A 25,311-nucleotide genomic window follows, 5' to 3' on the forward strand; every position below is an offset into this window, starting at 1 on the left:
CCAAAAGTGTTGTTAGGTAATTTTTTTTTTTTGCTAAATTACCAAACTTGGATGTATAGCTTGATCCGGATCCCGTCTGAATCCTATGGAGTTCATTCCATTGACAACACAGACTTTTCTTCATTTGCATACTAACAAAGAAACAGTTTTGAATGTTTTCCAGACAATTATTTACCTTATGTCACATAGTTAAAAGTTTAAAAGATGAAAAACACACCGGCGTACATTAGTTTTATATTAAGAAATATATTTTCAAGTATATGAAAATATAATCTGGTTTTGTATTAACATTCTTTTTCATATATATATTTGTGTGTATTTATATATATATGAGAAAACTTATATAAAACTAATATTTTAGGAACTCAGCAATTATATTTCTTAAGCAAGTTTTTTTACCCTTTTTCATCTGGTCAGTATAGACATTCCTGTATATTTTATTAATACATTATATTGCGGGTAAGTAGAAACACCTATGTAGTGGTATTAGTAAGACCACATAAAGATTAAAGACCTCAGTAAGGTTAATTTAGCCATGTTTTACAGCCAACGTGTTGTAATACTTGGATAGCAATGTACAGGGATGGATTAAGATACGCCTTTAAAACAGAGTGGGAAACACTGCAGTGCAGTGAAGGTGTTCAGCACTGATACGAAGCCCAACTGTGCCTGAGAGCGGGAGATCCTGGTGCTGGGCTCGTCCCAGCTCTGGTGCGGGCAGTGCAACTTCCCATGGTTCAGTGTGGATCAGTGCCACAAAAGCACCGCTGCCTTCCCGCGCGGTGAAGCACTAGTGGGCAACTCTCAAGTGAGGCAATCTTGAAAACACTTCTGAAATTATTACCTGGAATCTTAGAGTGGGAACACTCCTGGACTACAACAGAAAAATCCCATGCTGGCACAGATGTTGTCTTATTCTGGGAAAATGCGGACAAAGTTGTCTGTTAATTTTCATTTCGTGTCTTTTTATTGATATATGCTGTGATAATTGTATTTGCTGGGTGAAGTTGCCACAAAAGAGAGCTTAAAAAAGAAATACAAGCCTAAGGAGACCTCATTACAGTGTAACAGCAAAACTAAATAATGCAAGGGACATGACCTTGATAAAAAGAACTTTAATACAAAACATGTTGTAATAATATTAAGGTTGAAGGTTTCAGCCCATTAAAAATACAGTTATTACACCAAGAAGGCCCTAGCACCTTTACCTTAGTTCCCTTGCACTCAGGCATTATACTTCTTCAACAAACGGTTTGATGTAATTGCACCTACTGAAAAAATATGTATTTGTATTGATTTTGAAGATAATACAAAGAGGTGCCTGTCAGATGCTCTAATGTCTCCTTATACACATTATGTGTAACAAAGATTAAATTAGGTAGCTGCTTCCGCCCATCAAACAAAATAGCTGAACCTTTTCCCAAATGAGGTCTCTAATTCCTCATAGACATTATCCAGACCGGTCAATGGTGCGTACATGAAGAGATGGCTCTCTTAGCATTTGCAGTGCTGTGATTTGTTGGTGAATGCATCCCAACAGTATAGCCTTCTAAAAGGAGACGTGTGTGTGTGTAAAAATGAAGACAGAAAAAGAGGTAAAGGAAGGTACAGCGTTCAGAACTTCATTTTTTTCCGTATTATTGTAACTCTTAATAGTGGAGAAGTACTTCAAATGGGTTTTCTCGTTGTAATCCTGAATATGTTTGGAAAGGAATGAATAAATGAAACTTTTCAGAACTGATTGGCTTTTGTGTGAGTTGTGTGGCTCTTCTGATGATTCCTTTTGGTACTGTTGGGAGGGACAGCTGACAGTCGTGGAGGCAAGACTGTGGCAGCCTTTCAAATGTATGGGATATCGCTCTGAGTTGTGTACTCTGGCAAGGTAAGAGTTGCGAGCAGGCATGCTGCCTGCGGCTAGAACAGTGTTAAAAGACAGACCCCTAAGACTGAAGTTTCAGACCATGTGTGAACATGCTCTGTTTTAATGATAACAGAAAAGAAACACAAACGGGTTGAAGTGATGCCATATAAACATGGTTTTGAATATGTTGTTTGGAGAGAAATAGCCAAAGCCTGGCGGACCTTCATGAATTAAAGTTATTTAGTATGTGAAGCACCTTGCAAGGACAAAAACAACAGCCTGGGTTTAAATATGCATTATTGTTGCGTATTGTGTTATTGTTGTATAAATCTTTTTGAAAATTCAGGTCTACTGTATTTTCTGCAAAACACTGAATATGATGGTTAGATTTACTTTATCTATTCAGGCTTAATTTTCTATCCTTAAGCCTGGTACTGACATTAATACTTGTCCAGATTTTATGAAAACCCATCTTCCATTAGCAGGAAAGCTGCATTAGTAGGAAGTACATTGCAGAGATATAAACATTAAGTTACATTCTTACAGGGTGATTTGACTGAATGTTACTTTCGCTTAAAAGGTGATTAAAGAAAGTGGACCTCCTCACATGAAGAGCTTTGTTACACGAGTCACAGTAGGAGAATTCACTGCAGAAGGAGAAGGCAACAGTAAGAAACTCTCAAAGAAACGTGCTGCAATGGCTGTCCTACAAGAACTTAAGAAGCTTCCTCCTCTTCCTGTGATTGAAAAGCCAAAACTTTACTTTAAAAAACGTCCAAAAACAATATTGAAGGTACGTGTCTGCCTTTGACGGAATTAAGAATGTTTGCTCAGAAAGTAACAGAGTTACTCAGATTTTAAATCAGTAAAGGCTTATTTGTCATTTTCTGTTGATACTGTTAGTTGTTTGCCTGTGCTAATATGCCGGTACTTTTTTAAATTCTGAGAACGCTGTGAAATTCTCAAACGTAATGGCTTGTAAGGTGCTTGGCTTAAAAACCAAGCTCACATCACTGAAGTCTTCAGGGGTTTGGTTTGAGTCTAGTGGAGGATCAAATCCTCCAAGCAGCTCTGTACAGCGAAGTGAATTTTTAGCATCAACTCCTCTGGGAGGCCCTGCTAGCTTATATGGTGGTTCTATCCCTGGTCTTTCCCCCCTCCCCAGTTTGAAGAGGGAGAGAGGTATATGAAATAGTAGATATATGGGGAAATGGTACACAGTCCAGCTTCCTCCCCTCGTAGAGCTAGATTTGGGAGTTTTGTGGCTTCAGCTTCAATTTGTTTTGATTTTTGAAAGAAGGCCAAGAGTATGTTGACATCTCAGCCTAGTGTGTCACTTGTCAAGCACCAAAGGACAATACTTTTTTTGTTTCATGTGCCTGTGTTAAGGTTAGCATGTGTTTGATAATGCTCTTTAGCTCTCAAATACAAATACAAAATTGACTGGAGACCAGCCCTTGGAGGGCTTGCGGACTTTGAACCATCCTTCCATTAAAACATGCCCTGTCTCAGAGGATATTAATATGCTTCTTGCTGCACTAATAAGACTTCTTTTAGAGGCTCTGGATTCTTGTAAGCTCAAGCTTCTTAAATGGTGCTTTTATTCTTGGTGGCAGTAGATTTATTGCTACTTCTACAATTCAGTCAGTCTATGGTGACTAGCCCTGGTTTGTCTACTCCTCCTAAATTCATACAAAACCAAAGGGTCATCTGAAGTAATTAGTCTTCTGCATTATGTTAGGCTGGGCAGCATTATACCAGCATAGTCTGAAGTTTTAAATATGGCTTAAATTCAGTCCTCATCGAGTATTACATTCATGGATTGTAAAAATAAGTAAATAAGTACTTAGTTTTAATTAAAGTGTGACCATTAGAAATCTATACTGAGTACACCGAGTGCAGAGTTCTGTAGGAGCAGCCAACAGAAAAGGCATGTAAAATAAGCAAATACTTTCGAGAGTGCAAAACTGGGTTTGGAAAATTTACAAAGGACTTTGTCATCTTCCTCTTTTCATTTGCTTTCCAACAGAATGAGTGATTTTTCAAAAAAACTCTAGGTTAATTAGATACCTGTCTCCTACTGAAATTCTGGGGATCTAATTCTCAAAATCTTCTAGGAAAAAATGAGCATAAAAAGTTATTTCTTGCAAAACTGTCAGCATTAATGCAGCTTTAAATCTGCAAGATCTGAAAGCTGCAAGATCTGAAAAAGCTTTTGGGTCTAGCTGTCTCATTTTGGTAAGTTTTGCTCAAGAAAGATGCTAAGGGTATAATAACATATTACCATATACCGTTTACCATTACAATCTTAAATTGAATTATCCAAAGATGGCCATGTTAGAAAGAGACATTAACAGTCAAAATCACCTAGATATGTAGAAGGCTTTTATTTTTTTGAATAGCCAAACTTCTGAAGTGCTTTCAGTGTGCCCATTTCTTTTAATTTAACCTGCATGTGTTTTGAGCATCAAAACAAGTGACCTCTCTTTATTTGTAAATATAATTATGAGGCTATATCTTATGGCCTGCACTTTATTTAGCCTGCTCTGTGTTTTGTCTCTGTGTGGCTCCTTGCCCACACAGCTGCCCTTGTGCATGACATTGTCTTAATTCTTTCACCTACATCTTCTTTAACAACTTCAGCAGCTATGCTATGTACGATTCGCTGCACAGCTTTCTTAATATAATATCCCTCTTTGGTCTTTGCCTTTGGTTGCTGGTCATCTCTTAAGGTTCTGGACCACTTGTTTGTTCTTATTTGAGAAGCTCAAACAAGCATGACTGCTGATCTTCTCTTATCCTGCAAATGGCTCCATGAAAAGGAAATATCTCAATAACATAAAAGCAATTCTATATTCAAATGCCGTTTACACTGGCAAGTTCATTCTTTGTGTTATGGTATATAAATCAGTTAAATATGACTTCAGATAAATATTTTGGGATCTTAACTTATTCTCCTTAAGATCTACAAATGAATATTTTCATAGCTATTTGCTTTGAGAAAGCATTTTCCACGTGACTAGTAACAGATTAAAAGGATTTCAGAACTAGATGTAAGAACTGTAGTTTTTCACCTGTCTGTGTAATCTTGGACAGACCAGTCTTTCAGTCCTTTTGTTTTCCCTCCATCAGATCAATTCCCCCACCAGCCATACATTTTGACATGTTATTGTGAGGATTACTATCTGTTAAGCATTTGAAATACTTCGTGGGTGACTCACAATATGCAACATTTCTAGCCATTGGAGATACTCCTCTTTAGCTCTACTACATAAAAGTATTTTGAAGGTGAATTCTTATGACATGCAAACAGAGTAAACCTTCTACACCTTTAGTTGCATTGTAGGATGGAAGGCAGGAGGGCTGAGAAGGAAGGCAGGAAGGCTGAGAGAGGCAGCTTCCTTGTTATACAACAAATCTTTTTTGTCCCCATGTAAATCCCACCTCTTCTTAGCGTACTGCATGTTCCAGCATTGTAGCAACCTATTTTAACGGGTTAGGGGGAAGGGTCATAGAAACAGGGCAATGAGATATAATTGATTGATGAATCTGCTAATTTTCAACCATCCCCCTAGGACCTCCATAGATAGATGAGTGTATTAGTAGCTTACGGATGCTACGTATGCACACTACCTGCAACAGTGGCAGACAATAGGTGCATATTTTTTGCCACAGTTTTGAGCTTGAGGATTCTTATCTTCTGTCTCATGATCAGAAGATGGGAAGAAATTTACTTCTTACTCTCTCAAAGGGAGTGTTAAAGAAGAGGTAACCCTAGTAAATGATTTCTTGAAGCAGTGTAATAGTTGGATGGATATATGCTGAAGTAATGGTTCTTTCTTTTAAACCTGTTTTAGACTGGACCAGAATATGGTCAAGGAATGAATCCCATCAGTCGTCTGGCTCAGATCCAACAGGCCAAAAAGGAGAAGGAGCCAGAGTATGTTCTTCTTTCAGAGAGAGGAATGCCTCGCCGTCGAGAGTTTGTTATGCAGGTATCATCTGCTGTCACGTTAGAGATAATGCCCTTGCTATGTTATGTTCAAACTCAGGCAAAATGGTGGCATAATATGAAGCAGATCCCTCTGTGTTTAGCTCTTTGCTTTACGGTCAGTTATACAAGAGGAGTATGAAATAACAGTATTGGAAATCCAGTTTGAACTTTCTTCTTTCTCTTGGTGAAACAAATGGCAATTAGGTTATGTGCCTTCTAGATGCTTTTCTGGTAGTGGTTTTGCATTTTTTTTTATACTCCTCTTATTTTTATTTCACCTGATGGTTTCTGTCTTTATCCCTGATGTTACTGTTGGTTCATGATTTATTTACTTTTATTTGTCTTTTTAAAAAAAAAAATTTTTTTTTGCTATTGTTGATCAGAGGATTGCAATACAAACAAGTATTCTGAAATATGGATATGAATATCTCCATATTACCAAGTAAATCTTGTAAGAACTCCTTTCAGAGTTTCAGTTTCTTTGTGGCTTTGTTCATATCTGAAATACCACCAAAAAAAGCCTTCCATCACGTGTTTTAGCCTATCCAGTTAAAGGCTCTGAATCTAATACGGAAACAGTAGATCATTAATATTTCTTTAATTTGTAAATTGAGAACATTCACAAAGATTTGATATAACCGTGATATTTTTTTAGATAGCACAACAGCAGGTTAAGAGAGATTAGGAACAGGAAAGAATTCTTTTCTCTTGTGTTTTCACTCAAGGGTAATTTTGTGCCGGAACAATTCAGAACAGCATACCTGAACATGTTTTGACTTGTTGTCTACAAACCACACCAAAATGTCACTTCTGATCACAAGCAGAATTTATGCCGTTCCAGCACCTCCTTCTCCAGAAAATTAATTATGTTTTCACTTAAATCTTTAAGTCCCTCCTTCATGTCTATCAAGATAGGCTAGCAGTCTTCATTTCCTTGGACCTCAGTGGTCTTTCTTGATGATTTATTATTTTTCTCTCTGAAGCAAAAGAAGATACTGGGTTCCTTTTGTTGCAGAATCTGATTTATGAGCATAAACTTGGATTTCCAACTTTTTGTGCTACGTGAAAGTATTTGAAAAAGACTGATCCTATCACAGACCATCCCTTTTCCCTTGCCCAGACCCCTGTGGGCGTGTCCACAGTTAGATGCCTCCTTCTGTGTGAGGCATCAGAAGAGGACTGTGTAACACAGTCCAGTATTAGAAAGATGGGCTGAGAATTTGGTTTTCCATTGGAGGAGTCTCAATAATGGCAAAATCTTTGGTTTGAATAAAAAAAAAAAATCTTAAAAGCAACACATACATAGAAGATTCCCTTGTCTAGGAAGACTTGTGAAAGAAAGAGTCAAAGAAATTCCATAGATCAGTTGCTTTATTATGTACACTTTTAAACATCGTAGCCCCATTTTTACCCTTTTGTGATATTTTCACACTAAAATCATACTGCTGTTTCTCCTGCCTTCAGGAAGTCTCAGTGGATTCATTATGACATGCAAAAAACGTTATCAGAATAAAAAGCCTTTGTATAAACTACTTAAACAATGTTTTCATTTAATTTAATTGAATGTGGAAGTAAAATATCCAGAGATAATATGTTCATTTTTATCTGTCACACAAAGAGCAAGTTTAGATGTGATGAAATGGATCCAATTACTTGTCCTGACCACTAGATAAACAGAAGAAAATGTCTGATAGCATTAGTTGGTGTTCTGTTCCCAAAGTTAATTTCAGAAAGCTCTTTCTCTTTGTAGTCAGACCTTTAATCCTTGATAGAGGTTATAATAATAGCTAAACCAGTTTTACAGGTCTGAGAAATAGCAGCACATTGATTTATTGTGAGCTACGTTATAAATTATCATTTTGTCTTGTCCCATTAAAGTCCCTCAATTTTATTGCGTATAAACTTGTAGCAGGTTGGCTATTTTCTAATTGTGATTGTGGAACTGCACAGAAGACAAGGTTTTTATTTCAAGATTATTAATATTTCTGTCTTAGGTAGCCGAATCTTTTTGTTTAATTATATATGTACTTTGAAGGGATATTCATGATCATTATTATTTATTTACAACCTCTTCTTTGTGTTTAGAATTAATAGGTACATAAGTAAAGAAAAATTAAAACTTTTAGGGAAATACATACATGATAATTTGAGGAAAATGAATAATTATTGAATAACATAAATTACTAAATAACATTTATTATTTATTTAATAACTGTATGCCTGTTTTTACAATTTTTGTTAAAGCTCCTTCCAGACTGTTTCAGGTCTTTGACTTCTAAGGTTTCTTTTATTCAGATCACCTCAGCTATTTTATTATTTTTATTTTATTTTGGTTTCCTTTTTTTAACACACTTTTGAAACCATACAGTATTTTTAGAGAAAATTTGGCAAATAAAATCCCTTAATGGACAGAGTGAAATATAGCTATCAAAGAGCTATGAATATTGCATAAGCGAATAGCAATGACAGTGCTGATATCACAAACTAGACACACACAGCTTCAGGAGTTTAAGAATGAGCCAAGGAGCCAAGGAATAAGAGCTTCACTCTTTGTGGATATCCATTGTCTATAATTTGTCTTTATTTTGAGGTTTTAATTTCTCCTAGTTTTATGAAAGGCATCTTGTTTGTCAGAAACCCTTCATGCAGTACACACCACAGGTCCAATGAGGAGCCTTCTTTCCAAAGACTATTTTGATAAAAGCTTGTCAGGTGTAAGTGCGGAAGAGGAACGCAGCCCCGGCCCCCGTGTTCCTTGCAGTGCAACAAAGTGGGAGGAATGTGAACATGGTTTTCATCTTTCTTTAGAAACCACTGTCATTTAGATCTCCAGGTCATTGTTTGTCTCTCCATTGTTCTGGATACTGTCCTGATGATGCTGGGGAGCTGCTGCAGGCAACACTCCTACAAGGACGAGGAAGTCCAGATCCTGTAGCGCTTCCCGCGTTAAGAAAGAGGGGGCAGCAAGAGAAAAAAAAAGCAGGGAGAATGGGGTTGGCACAGAGGCTGGTGGAAGAGAGACAACTGTGTGTGCATTGAGATACAGAAAAATGTAGCTCTTTGGTATGAGTTTGGGGACCTTCTGAAAAATCTAAACAAGCCTCTCTGTGTAAGGTGGTATTGTAGTCCCTCTCTGCTCTATTCTTACTTTTCCAAGATTGCATCTTCATCAAAAGAGCCGACAGTTGTTGGTAGGTCAGCAACATTATTACATGGTGATATTAAGGAGTCTTGCATTCATCATGATTATGATCAATGTTTTCTTTTTAAGGTAAAAGTAGGCAATGAGATTACTACTGGAACAGGCCCAAACAAGAAAATAGCTAAAAGAAATGCAGCGGAAGCAATGTTGCTACAGCTGGGTTACAAAGCCTCTACTCCTCTTCAAGACCAGCCAGAAAAGGTGAGAACCAATTGTTATGATGCCCACATTTTACCCCTGTCTAGAATTTCTTAGCTGTATCAGCTAATCACTTCATAAGAACAGAAGCTTAAACTTGCGCACCCCCTGTTTTAGGAGGTTGCTTGTCAGAGATTAGCCTTTGTTTAGCTACAGCTCTATAGCTACAGTTAGTAGTAAGTGCAGCCTCTCCTCCTGTAAGAGTGATTAAGAAGAGAAATGTAGCTGCAGAGGATAGTGTGTGTGCAAAAGTGTACGTGTGATGTGTGCACCTATTTCTACTTACAAATCAGGATGAACGTGCCTCTTGCTTTTATTCCATTTTGGGCATCCATGAGACGACTGAGAGGAATGCTGTTATTAATTTTCATACATGAAGTAGTCATACTAGTCAAGTGTTTGTCTTCCTGTTGCATATGCACTAAAAGCATTCCAGAAAAATAACAGCCTTTTCAGGTTTGATGACTGAGAAAGAAAATGTATGTCTTTTTTTTTTGGTGGAGAAGGAATTATATTTTAAATTTGCGTGTGTTGCAGGTATGTATTTCCATGTTAGTGATGTGCAATTTAGCACTCCTCTCCTGTATTGAGTTTATTGATGGAAGGTTTTGTAACCAAAATTGTGTGTTAATGTTTCGCCTTTTGTATCCTGAAAAGAGATTTGGTAAGGTATTTGGCTAAGCTGTGGACTCTGAACAGCTTCTATCATAGGCAGAGTCACTCCATGTCTATATTTTGCTCATGGCTTAAATGTTTGCTGTGGCTGCACCAGCTAGCTCAGGTCAACAGAATGCTCAGCTGGGCTTTTATAGGGACCACATGATAAATCTGAATATAGTATATATCTATATTTATCTTCTGAAACACCTTTTCTTTTTCTTAAAAACAAATAAATATATATATAGGAAGATACTCTGTTCTATACGTTCTATAGTCCTAGCCAGGAAAAGATAAATACTGGTTACTTGGCTCCATCTACTTCTGTTTCCCTCTCCTTTGAGAGGAGCAGCTCCATGTATGCTATTCACACTCACCTTCACTATGTTCTTCACTACATATCTTAGTCATATACAAGTGTGTAATACTCTAAACTGAGTACTTGGAGACTAGATGGTGTTCCTACTGCGAACACACTGTGCAGTCATAGACATTTTAGAAAAGGCTTACGACAGAGTCAAATGATAATTCATTTTTACCAGAATGAATGAGACTTTTCAGCTGGAGAAGATAACTTTCTACCAGTTTCAACTTTTTCTTCATTGCCAATTTGGTCAAAGGGCTTTTTGAAAAACAAAGTAAAGCAGAAAAGTCAACTTTTTTTTCTAATAGGAAAACATAGGTTTTCATTCTATGATTTCAAATTGGCTGAACTATTTTTACTCAGTAATTTTCAGAGATAAAGCCTGAAAAAATTCAGCCCACAACATAGTTGCTTTGGAGAGCTCTACACAGTGGAAACTTGTGGTTACGTTGAAATCCTTAAAAAAAAATTAAGAGGCTAAAAAGAGGTGCTGCTGCTTCGTTTCCCTATGTTTATTAAACTATTGCTTACAAGTGCATTTGCTCTAAAAAACCAGGTTTAATTACATACTTGCAGATGTAGGTATCTTAGAATTGATAGAATAGCATACAATGGCCTAATATTATTATGAACACAATGAGCAAACATGATATTGTATCCAAAAAATGTGAACTACTCAAATTTTATGTAGTGGGAGCATTCAAGATCATAGAACAAATTTTTATAGCTTTGTTGGGGTTAAGGACATAAAATATCTTGAACATCTGGCTTTATCTTCTGTATATAACAGACTGAACATATTTAAAGCAGATACACAAGTTAGTTTGTGTAGATGAAAGCATTTTAATTCTCAAACTAAACTGTGCTGGAGAAGAGAGAAAATAGCCCTTAGATCTCTACCAATTTGAGCATTGCAAAATTCCTTCCATATAAATTGCACAATAAAGATGTACTGTTAGAAGATACTTGTTTCTCTCTTTGAATCCAAAATGGGGCCCAATGTAGATTAGCTGATGTATCAGGTTGGCATCTAAATGGACAATTTTCACTTGTGTTGTTTTTGATGCTTTTAAAAAAGGAAACTTCTCTTTCTCTTGCCCCCCCTTCCCCGAGTCCTTTCATCCCCTTCCTTCTCCCTTACAAAAAAAGCAAAACCAAATTCAGTGTTTTTTACTTAACCCCGGTGCATAAAATGTGACTGTATTCATTGTTTTAATGAAGACCTAAGAGTGTTACAAGAGCCATGCATGGTGCTGATGGCAGCACAGGTAAACAGGTAATAGAGGTAATGTAAAAAAGAAAAGGCTCTGCTCTTTTCTGAGGTAATCCGATTCCTGGAAGAAATCAGTAATGGTTGTGCAGAGCCTTGAGGAGAGCAATTTGAAAGTAACCTGGGAGGCTTTTTGCAGCTATCAGAATTTTAGCTCTGCAGATGAGAATGGAGAGTTGTCATGTCTTCATTTTTTCATGTTTTCATCCTTTCATTTCTTCTTGCTACTTTTATTCTCTTCGAGAGAAGAAAACCAGAGTAGATTGCATTCATGTGAGACAGCAGCACTAAGGATAACTTACTGATAGATGTATTCTTGTTAAATTCCCTATCATGATCAAGTTAATAAACAGCAAAAAGAGAGGAATGAGGAGAGCTGGAAATGTTCTTCTCATATTGTAGCAGCATGCTCATGCTGATTTTCCTATCATGTTACAGTTGCACAGTATGGATTCATGACAAAACCATGCTGTTGTAACAGACAGCAGTAAATACAAACGTATTTATAGATTTCACATTACTTATTCATTCGAAGAACTGTTGTCTTCCATGTTTTCCAGTGTACATACTATCTGCTTCATAATACGAATAAAAGGAGTTAATGTGAGATTAAAGTGCATGGAGATGGGTGACCAGTTTGAGAGCCAGCTCTAATACCTATCCTCCCTTTCCACTAAGTATTTCCCATTTTTATTGCACATTGCCTAGGCTGTAAGCACACTGGGATGTACATGATGAGGAAAGGCAGAGAAACCATCGTTGGAATAGCTGCTTTGCATAGTGTGCTCTTCCCTTCTCTTTCCCAAGGAAAACATAACATCTAGTAGTCTGCATTACAACATGATAGTAATCTAAGCAGCCTTAATGCAGCCTCCAAGATGCAGAGGCAGATTTCGGCCAGCTGATCCTCCTTCGCATCTCTTCTGCTTTCCAATCAACCCTGTCTTCCAGAGCAAATGATTACAACTTTGTCATGGCATATAGACTGCTTTGCTGCGAGGTTTTCTGTTTGCATACAAAATCCCAGTGAAATCTGAAAAGGATCATTTGTTTCACATTCATTGAGCTGGTTGTCAATAGCTCCTAGTTCATGAAGAAGCTTGGACTTGTTTATCCACATTTACATGTAAATCTAGAACGCTGACATCTTATTTACTGTGTAGACTTCAGGAATGGCCTTATTTTGAACTTCTGTGTTAATTGCTCCCCTTTTCTGTGTCAGAGTAATACCCGGTGTTACACATAATAAAATTAATTTGAAGACAATTAGCTTCCTCAAAAAAGTCTATATATTAAAATAATGGAAAATTGCAATCTTTTTTTGCTTCCACTTCACTAACTAAATGGATTCCCAGCAAGTAAATATTTTAAAATTACACCCAAAGTACTTTGTAGTGTTTATGCATTCTTTCATAGGCAGATATTGGGATCTTCTTGTTTCAGAATGTAATTTCTCTGTTGTCTGTGTATGTTTTCAGTTGAGAGCTGCTTAGAACATTTGATTTGAAGTCTGATTTGGTAACATACTGAGTTGAGCCTAATCCTTGGGGAAACATTTATATTTCAGTGTTAGGCAATAGTTGTTAATGTTTATTCATGAAGGGTACATTCCTCAAGTAACCTATTTTAGACAGAAATTAAGATGTGTTAGCAAAGTTTTGTGAGCAGATGTGGCAATCCCAAGTCATCCTTTTTATAATCTTTCAACTAAATTTATAAACATGAATGTTCTGTTTAAGGAGTAGTTTGCCCTTTACTTATTTGTCTTTTTCTACCTGTTTCAGCTTGGAGAAAACAAGAGTTGGAATGGCCAGAATGTTGGGTTTCCTGAGCCAACAAGTAACAGTAAGCATTGCTTTCTAAATTTATATTTATACTTACTTCTCTTTGTCTTTGTAGGATTTGGATTATTTGAGACAATTGAAATGGTTTCTGTAAATATTACAGGGTTTTTATTGCAATTAGATGAATTAACTCGAGTGTCCTCTGTGTGAGTATAGGTATGAGTGAGTGCAGGAACAAGGAGATTTTTATTTACTCATTGAATCGTTGAATCCTTCAGGTTGTAAGGGATTTTAGGAGGTCATCTAAACTGCCTGCTCAAAGCAGCATCAATACAGAGTTCAGACAGGGTTGGTTATGTCTTTTTTCCAGTTCTCCAAGGATGGAGATTCCATGGCTTCTCTGGGCAGCCTGTTCCAATGCTTAATTATATTCACATTGAATTTTTTTCCTTTTATCCTAGTTGGAACATCTGTTTGTTTATGACTATCATCTTCTGTTCTTCTGCTACATACCTCAGTAATGTGCCTGGCTCCATCTTTTTGGCAACCTCTTCTTAGGTATTGGAAGGCTGCTCTTAGGTCCCCCAAAGCCTACCACTGTCCTCTAAGCCTGATCATCCAAACAGATTTTCATCATCTAGTAATTCATCTACCTAGACTCTAACATCACAGCTTGGCTACAAGGGTGCTGTGGGAGACATGATGTCAAAAGCCTTGATAAAGCCAAGGTAAATGACATCCACTGCTCTCCCTTCATTCATAAATCCAGTCATTTTATCATAAAAGGCAATCAAGTTGTTTAGGCTGTTTTTTTCCTTGGTAAATTCATGCTGATTGCTCCTAATGGCTTTTTTCTCCGCTGTGTGCCCACAAATGGCTCTAAGAGGACTTACTGCATGATTTTCCCAAGGACTGAAGTGAGGCTGACCAGCCTGACTTTTTTGATGATGATGATGATAATGCCTTTCTCCAGGCATTGGAGACCTCTCCTGATCTCCATGACTTTTTGAAGATAATAGAGAGTGGCCTCGCAGTGACATAAGCCGGTGGACTCAGCACGCTAAGATATATCCCATTTGGTCCAATGGACTTGTGTGGGCTGAAAATTTCTCAAGAGATTCCTGACTCTGATCAGGTTCCGCTACTGGTAGTTTCACTCTTCCTTGAGCTGTGTCTATAGACACAAAGGCCTGAGAGACCTTGTTGGTGAAGACCGACTTCACTTGCACTGTGATAGGTGATGAATAGGACAGACCTTTGTGACTTTATAACTAGTTTTTTGCTGTTTAGAGTGGTAAAGATAATATAAATAGTAATTCCTTCACTTCCACGAGCCCTGGATTCTTCTCTAGAACTGTGTTGAGTTTTGAACTTCTTAAGAGTCCCAAACATTATCTTCCTCACCTAAGTATTGTACTAGAGACAGACACACACATGAGGTACCTTCTATTTTTTCCCTATCTATGTCTGAAGGACATGGTCCTACAAGCAGGTTTTAAGGGGGTTCAGTAGTGTTCCAGTATATATGCGGTCTTCCCAGTCACTAGACCTGGGGAATAATTTGTGCTTCAACTTACACAAAAGTTTGCTAGTATTTAAAGTGATCTTGGATTCAGCAGATGACATTGTGTTTCCTTGAAAGGAAGGATTCTACAGGATCTAAGACTTCTTATTAATTGCTTCCTTCCCTATCATCAATCCCCATCAATACTTCTAGATAATTTCTGTTTGCGTTGTCAAAATCTCTAAGAACATGGCCTGTGAAACATCTTCCAATGTTAACATCTTCAAATGTTAACATACTGGAGTTTGGGACAGCAGAATAAGACCTTTAGCTTTTCTCTCCTATCCTTGCAGTGTCTTGTAGCAAAGATGTTTATAGATGACATCACAACCATCTACTACACCAACAAGAAAAAACAATCCCTTTCCCAGGCTTCATCTGGCAAGAAAACGTTGGCAGTCATACATGTAAATCCAAATCTAGGAGGAGAACACAAAGGCAAACTCACTCAACAGGAGACAAGATCAACAAAAATTGTATTTTAAACCTGTGCTGATCAAAGAACTTATTTCTCACAGATTGACCTGCTCACAGACCTTTTTGCAGCCACCACAGGCCATGGTACAGAAACAGGTTTTCATTCTGGGATGCTTTTCTAATGCACAAAAGACATTTCTAGATTTCCTTTCATTTCCCTTCTTCTGATCTCCAAGTAAATTGGAAATCAAAGGAGATGTAGCTATCATGTCAATAGACATAGAGCATTTATTTCTGACAGTGCTGTTCAGAGTCCACTGGGCTTAATCCGTTAACTCCTTTTCTGAGGGTTCCAATCTGGAGGCAACATTAATAATAATCAGCTGATTAAAGTGTATCATTTTTTATTTCAGAGGGACGGTGCTGTCCTTTTGCAAAATCCGAGGAGTTTGAACCCAAAATGCTATCAACAGCCATGTATTTTTTTTTACTGATTTTTTTCACTCTTCACCTCATAAAGGGCCTTTCTCTTCTAGGTTTTTTTCTTTAAAATTTAAAGCTTAACTGTGATTTCCATGTAAAGTCATAAGAGGAGAATGAATCTGTTACAGTTATGTAGAGGACAGACCAGTCTCTCTTCACCTTACAGTCTCATCCAGGATTCATGGAAGACCTAGAAATGCATTTTTCTTCCTTAAATGTGTTAATGTGATAGCACCCCTGGCTGAATGAATTGCTAATAGGTCTTCTTTTTGAGTTTCTCATTGAAACCTTTCTTGGTATTTCTAAGCTAAAATGGCCTTCCGGATAGAATTATGAATCTGCTGTATCGATTGGCACTCTATTAAAGTATATTTTTATATAGAAAACCACTGTAGTAGTTTCTATACTATAGATCTTTCAACGTATAAATATCACACCATTTATTTGTAATGTATAGGAAGGAACCACAGATTCCTGGATAGAAAATGTATAGAATATTTTTGTGTGTTATTTAGGTAACCAGTAAGTTCAGTTGATACCTTCCTACTGTGAACGGCTCTATGCAGAGGCCTGTTTTTCAGGCCGTGACTGAGATCAGGGGATTGCCGCATTTGGCGAAGATCTACGTGGTATCACTTGATATTTCTCACCAGTTTTCCATAGGCATGATTACTTGTTGAAAAGCTGTGCTAATATTTAGTAGGGGGATGGTCTGCCAGCACTTGTTTACCTATGAGCACTTTGCCTGTTCTGCTTCTGGTAGAATATTATGTGTTATTTTCCTGCACAGGGAATGCATAAAAAACCCTGAATAAGAACTAGTATTATTAAGAGTTTTCCCTGCACACCCGTTGATCTTCCCCTAAGCCCCAGAGTCCAAGATAACTTCAGAGCTTTGTAGTCAAGGAGAACTGAGGAAATTTGAAGTGTCTTCTCCTTTTGAATAAAAGAAATCACTTGCATGCATGATCTCATGCACCTGCGAAGTGCAGGGTTTTTTTAAGGCAGTTCCAAACAAGTTCCACTGAGATCAAAAATTTCACATCCTTTCAGGTATGAATATGCTAGTTTATATTTAAGAACAACAGTTGTTGGTAGGTGAATCTACTCTTGCAGTGTCATCATTATTGTAGGAAATTTTAAAGCAGGCAAATGGAGCAGCTTCCTCCCTTCTATATCCTTGCTTATAAGAGAAATGTACAGTTTGCATTTGTTGTTACCCTAAAACCTAACTTTCAGTGGTCTTGAAAGTCCGAGGCTCTGAGGTTGCTACATCTACCATTTGGCAGCTCTTATTCCAATTTCCAGTAATTTTATTCCAGGAAAACAATTATGTCCTGTTAGGACAACGTATTGTGCATCAGTTTCCTTTTTCAGGCAGATACTCTTTCTTTGTGCATAATGCACTGTGTTTCCATCTGAAACTGTGTGAAATAAAACTGGAGTAGTAAAGTGAAGTTGTATACTTTAGTACAACAAAAACAAAAATCTTAATAGTTACATATTTTAGTACAGTTGAAGAACAGATTTCATTGTACCCTTATTATGTTGTTTGTTTTTGCTGAGAAATACCCTACAGTCCGTATCCTCCTACATACTCACTCAATGCATTTTTAGTATTTCCTATTAAATATCCTTGAAAAATTAACTTCTCCTGTTCCCCTCTATCATGTTACTTTTGCAGCTATCCTTGTGGCAAACTTCACTTCTGTTCCTCCGACTCACTGGCAAAGCTTCTTCCAACAGGTTTACTTCTTTACCTTTCCTCTTCATTTCACAATCTTAAAGATGAAACAAGAAGCTATTTGTTTCTTGGTTTGGGATATCTTAGACATTTTTCACACGTGAAATAACAAGAACGTTGAGTGAATTTTTTCCCTGATGCTTCTGGAAGAGGCTTTGAGACACTGTGGGCAGACCACAAGCATTTGCAGCCCATACAGGAGATGTTTACTGTCAACAGAATGCTCATTTATCTCTCCGGATTTGACTTAAGCAGTTAGCAACAAAAACAAAACACGAAACAAATAAACAATCCTAATGCAAAGTGCATTTTCTTGGGAACATATTTTGGTTTTATATTTCTGGATGGGGTAATCACAAACATCATACAGCATGAGTTCTAGGAGAAGCTGTAGATGAGCTATGAAGAACAAAAATATATTAAAATAAAAGGAAAGAGTAACAGTGTTTTTACATATTATAATTTTAATAAGGAAAAAATTACCCTAACTGTTTTTATATGTTCCCCACCCTCAATTTTCCATAGTATAGTTTTCCTTTATCTATTTCCAGCAATTTTGGGAGTCACAAAGTAAGTATTGAAAAACTAATAATAATAAAAAAAATACATTCAGAGCAATCCTACCTCTGTAAAGGACAGGCTCTTTGTTTTTCTTGCCTAACATTTTATTACTAGGGATTCATGCATGACTTTACAGTCTTTGTTCTTCAGAGTACATCTGTTCCTGCTGTTTGTTCACCACCTGAAATCATAATCATTTGTTTGTGACATCACAATTAGTTACTGTGAAGATGATTAGATTGTCACCAACAGATGATTATGATTTCAGATGGTGAATGAGCAGCAGGAGCAGATGATCTCCTAAGGAACAAAGATACTTGATCTCATGCAATTGTTCTCAATAAAAAAAAAACCCAATGAGAAAAAAGCAAATAGATATTCAGAAGAGTGTCTTAAATCTGTGATAAGGAAATTTGAGCATTTTTCCATAAGTAACATGTATTTTAGTATTTTTCAAAATCTACTTAAATAATAAGAGATTAAGAAAATAAGAAATATAAAAAATATGAAAATATATGGTGTTATTTTAAGCCCTAACTGTATGGTTACATTCAAATTCTTACTTAGATGTTTCTTTACCAGTTTTTTGGAAGAAAATAAATGCAAAATAAATCATGCATTTATGAAATTTTGCATACTAGTACATCTTCACTTTGGAGGAAACAAAATTTACGTGAAATTTACAATTCTGGCCCTCACTAGTTTTATAAAGTCTTTTTTTGTAGTCCTCTACATGTTTATTTTTCAACTGGGGATTTTGGTGAAGACTTCTAGTAGATAATTTAATACCCCTGTATTTCCATGAACAGTAACTGAAGTCTGCAGTTTGGGAATAAAGTTTTCGTTTTGTATTTCAGACATTTTTAATTGGAATTTATATGTGTTATATTTTGCTGAAATATGTAATCCTTTTGGGTGTATTTGAAAGGTGATTTGCAGTGGATTGTATACATTTTTGCTCACTAAGTACTGCTGTTTCATTGGACTTTGCTTTTGAATTGCTTCCAAACTTACTAAACTTCGTCAATTATAATACACTCTTGCAAGGAGTTAGATTGATACATCACTAAACGTTTGTTGAATTATTTGTCATTCTGAATAGAAACCACACTAAGAGGGGCTGACAACACGACTTATTTGATGAAGCACAGGCCACAGGACAGTACTTTTCCATCTGTTTGGTTTGGGGTTTTTTTGTTTTGTTTTGTGGGTTTTTTTTAGCAAGGGTACTGTCAGGTGAACATTATACCATCACTGTGTATTTCAGGGAGCAGTTCCATCAGCTGAGCCACTTGTCTACACTCTGTATGTCTCACGACCCTAGCTAGAGTCTCTTATAGCAGATGGTTACGTTTAAATAACACCTTGCCTCTGTAGTTGCTGAGTTGATGTGCTAATTTAAAAAAAAAAAAAAAAGGATTCATCCTATCTTCTAGCAAGGGTCTGAGATAACTAGATTTTCTTTCTAACTGAAGACATGGGAAAATAAAATTTAGAAGTAAAGGAGATTCGCCCAATTTTGTTTGTTCCCTGAGTTATTGAAGCTAGAAAATCTATGCTGTATTTGGCGTTATTAATAATTAATGTGGTATTTTTCAGTTTCATCTAGCAATGAGAACGAGATAATAATTTATTCAGAATAATACCAATTAAGTACAACTTGCATAGATTTTTTGGAACAGTTGGAAAAAACTTCTAGAATACCTAATATTAAATACCACCTCATATTAATAAAATATAAAAAGATTTATAGAAATTTTTTCCGGGGAAGGGAGTGTGGTTGTTTTTTCCTTGCTGTTTTGAGAACTAGTGGCAAGATCCAAATTAGCATTTTTGTGTGTAAGTGGGATTTGGGCACAACTCAGGTGTGTAAGACCACAACTGCAATTGGTCCTCCTCCTTTCCCCACGTTTCTGCTTTTGAGATGCTCAGTTAGGTGCTTAAAGTACTGCAAGTTTTGCATCTTCAGATGTGATGCTTTCTTTGCTGAGTTTAGAGTACAATGTGTATTTCTAAAGTACCTAGCGTTTTAAACACGTGCCCAGAAAGTTGGGAGACTTAGATTTAGTTTCCTTCTTCACCAGAAGGAGAGTGCTCATGGGGTGCAGAGTAATCTGGATAATGGCAGCCGCCTTTTGGAGATGTGTATCTAATATAATTATGATTTGCAGACAGAAAATAAAAAATCAGATGCTGTCAAAATGCAAGAAATCCACAGAGAAGGAGTGATCTAAAGGAATCATGGCTTTGTAGTCTGTCTACTGATTAAAGCACCTGTGAGTGAAGGTGCAGATATGTATTCTGGTGTTCCCTGGCTGGTTTACACATATTATATTCTGCATATTTTAGATACAGGTTAAAAAAAGAAGTGTTACAAGCAACCTGCTGCCTGGTTCTTGAGTAGTATGGATTGTGCATATGTAAGAAATACACACTTGGGCTGTGAGGGTTGTGGTTTGGATGCCCTCAGGCTGAGAAGGAACCCAAGTCTTAGCTTTCTAGGAGACTGCTTAACCATTAAGCTCTTGATGTATAAAATGTATAAAGAGGGAACAGCCACCATGACAGTAGATAGCCAGCCCTGTGGGTAGAGATAATTTCAGAGAAATTCTCCTTTTGCTTTTCCTGGTCCCTTAAAATTCCTATATGAATTACATTTGTTCAAGGTTGCTAGTCTATTCCTTTGAAAAAAATGCATGTGAAATAGCAATGTAGAGCTCTCTTTTGATGTTAACTCTCAAACTCAGATTTAATAATGTAATTCTGCAAATTATCTGCATTTGGATTTCTGTCTTCAGTCAAGCAAACGAAGCAGTATGACACAATTAACCTCAATACTGTGTTTCTCTAAATACTTTTGCTTTTCTGAAGTCTTTTCTCCTTTTCCGACTCCCTTCCCCCCAACCTGGAACCCCCCCTGTATGTCACCCTTAGTCTAGCATAATAATGTCCTGGAAGAATTGAGTCACTTGAACTGAGGCTTTATTGCTGTCAGAACCAAGACTTAATTCTCCATTCTCTCCTCCATCCCCTTTCCTTTACATCAAACATCTTATCCCTATGACTTCCACTCCCCCACAGCTTTCTCCTCCTCTGATTTCATCTTCACTCATACCTATGCTGTGCTTGTTGATGTCCCCCTTGACCTTCTTAGCTTCAGCAACCTCTCTATCCTTGTCTAGTAGACTTGCTCATTCTTTCATCTCTTCTACGTGTGGGTCATGCCTTTGTTTTCATCATCACAATTCTCATTCCCCTCTTAATCTGTTAATGAATAGTCTTGCCTGCACAGGTCACCTCCATTTGCGCTTAGGTGCTCTCCTAATTGCTTTACCCCCTCAAAAATCACTTTCCTGCAGCTTTTACAAGCACCTTGATCTGCCAGCTCACTAGCTTGATTTGCTCCTGCTCCAAATTTGCTGATCCTCTTTACTGATAAGAATACTGTCCTTTCTTCCGCATTTAGATTGGTTCTTTTCAGAACCTGCTTCATCTTAATCTTAGGTTATCTGGTACACTGATGTATTGTTGGAAACTTATGATGCAGAAATTATGATGTAAAAATAACGGTGTAGGTGTTTGTCTGTCTATTGGAATATTTCATAGAATATCCTGTAGAAATTCCCCACTACAAACACTAAGTCTTATTTTTACCAAAATCTTATGTTCCCAAGCAAGAGTAAAGCTGTGGGAGATTTCAAAGGACTTCCCTCACATGAGTTAAACACCAAATGTTACAGAAAATGTATACAATTTAGGTCTCCTGTGATACTGCAATTTCCTTTTTGGCTGTACAGAAAATGTTCCAGTGAAATTAAGGATATCAAGACCTGACTTCATGAAGAACTAAATAGTATTTACTTCAGTGTCATGGTTGTTTTAAGGTTAAATAAACTAGTATTTTAATGAGTGACTTTATATAACATCAGTTTGTTTAAGGTCATGTAGACGAGATCTTTTGATTGAAGGACATTGTGTAATGACAAAACATTTTTTCATGTCTGCATATTGCAGTAGCTGGTGACTTAGAAATACCACAGATAGCTGTGTTAAGTAGGTAATGATTGCATCTTGGTATTTCAAGCCAAGATTGTGTGTAGACTATTACTGAGAACATAATGGCCATACTATTTGCCTATTCAATTGTTTGACTGACGTTTTTCTGAGTTCCTACTGAGATAATAAAACAAAATTTGAAAATATTCTAGTATATAAATAGGCTTTTACAGTGAGTGGAGTATGAAATGATAATTTCTTTTTATGATAATATTTACATCTTTCAGTCTTGTTATTGAAATAGTTATTTGGTTTTGTAAATTCTCTTTTTTGCTCTCAGTGGATTTGTAATGGGCCTTATTCTAGGGCATGTTGAAAACCTGCCAGTGCTATGGAGGAATTGTTGCATGTGAAAGTCCTCCATGCCTCTTAAGGTTTTGTCCATTTTAACTTAATAGTGAAGTCAGGATTAGATCTGAGTCTAGCTTTTCCTGCTTAATGCCTTACTACAAGATTTTGCCACATATTTTAAGCAGCACAATATAAGAAGGCTTTATTCAATGTGAATGCAGGTAGAATAATCTGAAAGAAAGCTTTTTGATTATTATGTATCGAGTATTTTATTCAGTTCCAAAAATAATGATTATCTCTTTATGAACAATCTTTTTTTAATCCAGTGATGGGTTATTTCAAATATCAGGGTGTTCAACTTAATGTATGAGCCTGTCATATATGGAATTATATCATGGTTTACTTTGCATCATTACACAAGACATGAAAGTACTCCTTCATGCTGGTGCCCCGTATCACTGGTTGTAGTGCAGGGAAGAGCACGTGCTCTTCAGGGGTGTCAGGGGAAGTCATGCACCAGCTGACTCTGCTTCTGACGCACCAAGTATAGCTTTCCTGTAGGACAGGTGAGAGCCCAGGGAGAAAATTATGGTTCGCTGGGAAAGAATAAAGTTGTGGTTTAGACGAAGTGTCTTTGAAACACAAAAAGTCAATGAGTGACCTCAACCCAGGAGAAGTCATTGAGTGAAGGCAGAGGAAGAGTATCCCTACAGTGTTGGTCGTGTAGAAAAGAGAGAAAATATAGCACTGATATATATGTGCATTGACAATACAAACCTGATTCTGTAGGTCATCTTTTGGAGTTGAATGATAAAATCAAAATCTCAGCTTTTCATGTTTTCTGGTCTTCCTGACAGAAGTAGAGAATTGAAAATGGAACACCAGTGGTACCAGTATAGACACTAATACCTGTGAGTGTGCAGGCAACACTGTCATCACTCTGAACTTTTCTTAACTTAGTAGCCCACTGCTGTGGGGTAACTTGTCACCATCCTTGTATCAGCAAATTCCATTTTTGCGGAGACTTATTACATTGAGGCTCATTTGGTGATATTGTCAGTCATTCTCCTTCCTTACCCCATTCCCCATGCAGAAAGGTCCTCTGATGGTTAGTTTTGTTTTCCGTGAACTCCAGAAGCAGTGAAGGTCCAGACAGTGAGGGACCCTTTTGTAGAAAGGTCCTCCTGTCTTCCCAGCCAAGGGGACCCTACAGAGAAAGGGTTAGGGATAGAAATAGTGCCACCTCAACAGATTTTTGGAGACTGCCTCTACTACTGCTGCTGTGAAAAGAAGCGGAATCAAAGCACCGAGATTACACTTCAAGGGGAAGGCTTGTGAAGGATAGCTGGGCCATTTTGTATTTTAATCATACATTTGCCTTGGAGTCTAAACTGTTTTGCAGTTGTCTAGTACGTGACAGCAAAAGTAGACAATGGAAGATCATGAAATTTATTCTTAGGTAAGAGAGGTCTTTGGTGTGGGGTTTTCAGAGACTTCAGGAGATTGTGAGAGACTGCTAACAATTACCGCCAAGGATGAATAAGACATGTTTTTCAAATGTTAGTGATTACATTGCATAGCTAGCCTGCATACCTTCATAGCACATTTGCCCACAGGTTTAAATAATATAAATGGAAATTATTTTAACATGTTTCATGAATGTACCTCTAAGTTACGTCCAAGGTGCAATGTTGTTGGTCTAAATGGTAGTATTATAGATCCTGTGACTCATAATAATTACGATGCTACCTTTGGTGTATGGTGAAGTTAGTATGGGATAAATATTTAGCAGACACAAAAATGCAAATTTTTTTTAGCTGAAAGACTAACAAAAATATGAAAATATTCACCTAGAGATGTTCTCCTGCAATGCAAAAAGGTGTTAGAGGATAGTATTTCTCTCTCACGTTTTCTATTACAGTGCTTGTTTGAAGGCTAATTAAGATAATTTCTGAAGAGTTCTTTTGTTCTTACACTTACTCCTCTGTTGATGTCATATTCCTTGTCTTGTGATAACACCTTTACTACTGTAACTAAACTGTTGTGCATATATACGCTCTTCTACAATTTAACAGAGTTGAAGTAAGCAGACAACAGTGAGGAATGATATTAAAATCCTCAATAATATATTAAAAATAGATAATGAATTACAATTAATATATGCTTGATAGAAGTTTTCAAAGAGACCAAGTTTTTATTGGGTTCTTAAAACAAGTTTGTAAGAAGCTTCATAAAACATAGACCCCGAATATAAAAAGTGAATAGCTTGCAACTATATTAATGTAATGTCTGGAATATTACATTACTTTGTTTCCAGAGATAATCAATGATGGTAATATAATATGCCTCTCAGAGCCAATGTATGATTTAAATTAATTATTGCTTATAAAGCACTTTGAAGTCTTTAGCAGAAACGTGTTGCATAAGTGTAAAAGTACTATTATTAATTTAACATCACCATTAGAGTAAAGTCAGTACTTTAGGAGCATTTGCTATACTCTGCTTAATATCTTTTTATTCATCATATGCTGCATATTAGTTATTTTAACATTTAGAAAGCTTAGTAATCTGGAAGTATTCCAAACCATTGTTCCAGACAGCAGTTAGATATTTGGGTGGATCATGTAAAAACAGTGAAATGGCTGAGAAAGCATGTAAAATGTTTGTTTTAAGTAATATTACATCAATGGAACAGACATCTGCAGCACTGGACTTGGTTTTAAACTTCTTTAAACTTTTTTTAAGTGAACATTGTACAATGTTTTTCTAAAACTGATTTGCGGGGGCTAGTATCGTATTATTTCTAAAGAAGTATATTGTTTTACCTTTTGTTCCATTTTCATTTCTGTTTCTCAAATATTTGTA

The 25,311-nt window shown here is 36.7% G+C and overlaps 1 protein-coding gene across 2 annotated transcripts in view; it reads left to right on the forward strand.

The window, feature by feature from the left end:
• The window catches only part of STAU2 (staufen double-stranded RNA binding protein 2), a 155,338-nt gene that overhangs the window by 43,841 nt on the left and 86,186 nt on the right, over nt 1–25,311 (forward strand). For both annotated transcript variants that reach the window (XM_009335026.1, XM_009335027.1), the window contains exons 7-10: nt 2,442–2,654; nt 5,719–5,856; nt 9,127–9,258; nt 13,331–13,391. In XM_009335026.1, coding sequence (XP_009333301.1) covers nt 2,442–2,654; nt 5,719–5,856; nt 9,127–9,258; nt 13,331–13,391 — 544 coding nt within the window. The remainder of the gene's footprint in view (nt 1–2,441; nt 2,655–5,718; nt 5,857–9,126; nt 9,259–13,330; nt 13,392–25,311) is intronic.

The sequence above is a fragment of the Pygoscelis adeliae genome, unplaced genomic scaffold (assembly GCF_000699105.1).
Source record: "Pygoscelis adeliae isolate BGI_AS28 unplaced genomic scaffold, ASM69910v1 Scaffold101, whole genome shotgun sequence".
NCBI lineage: Eukaryota > Metazoa > Chordata > Aves > Sphenisciformes > Spheniscidae > Pygoscelis > Pygoscelis adeliae.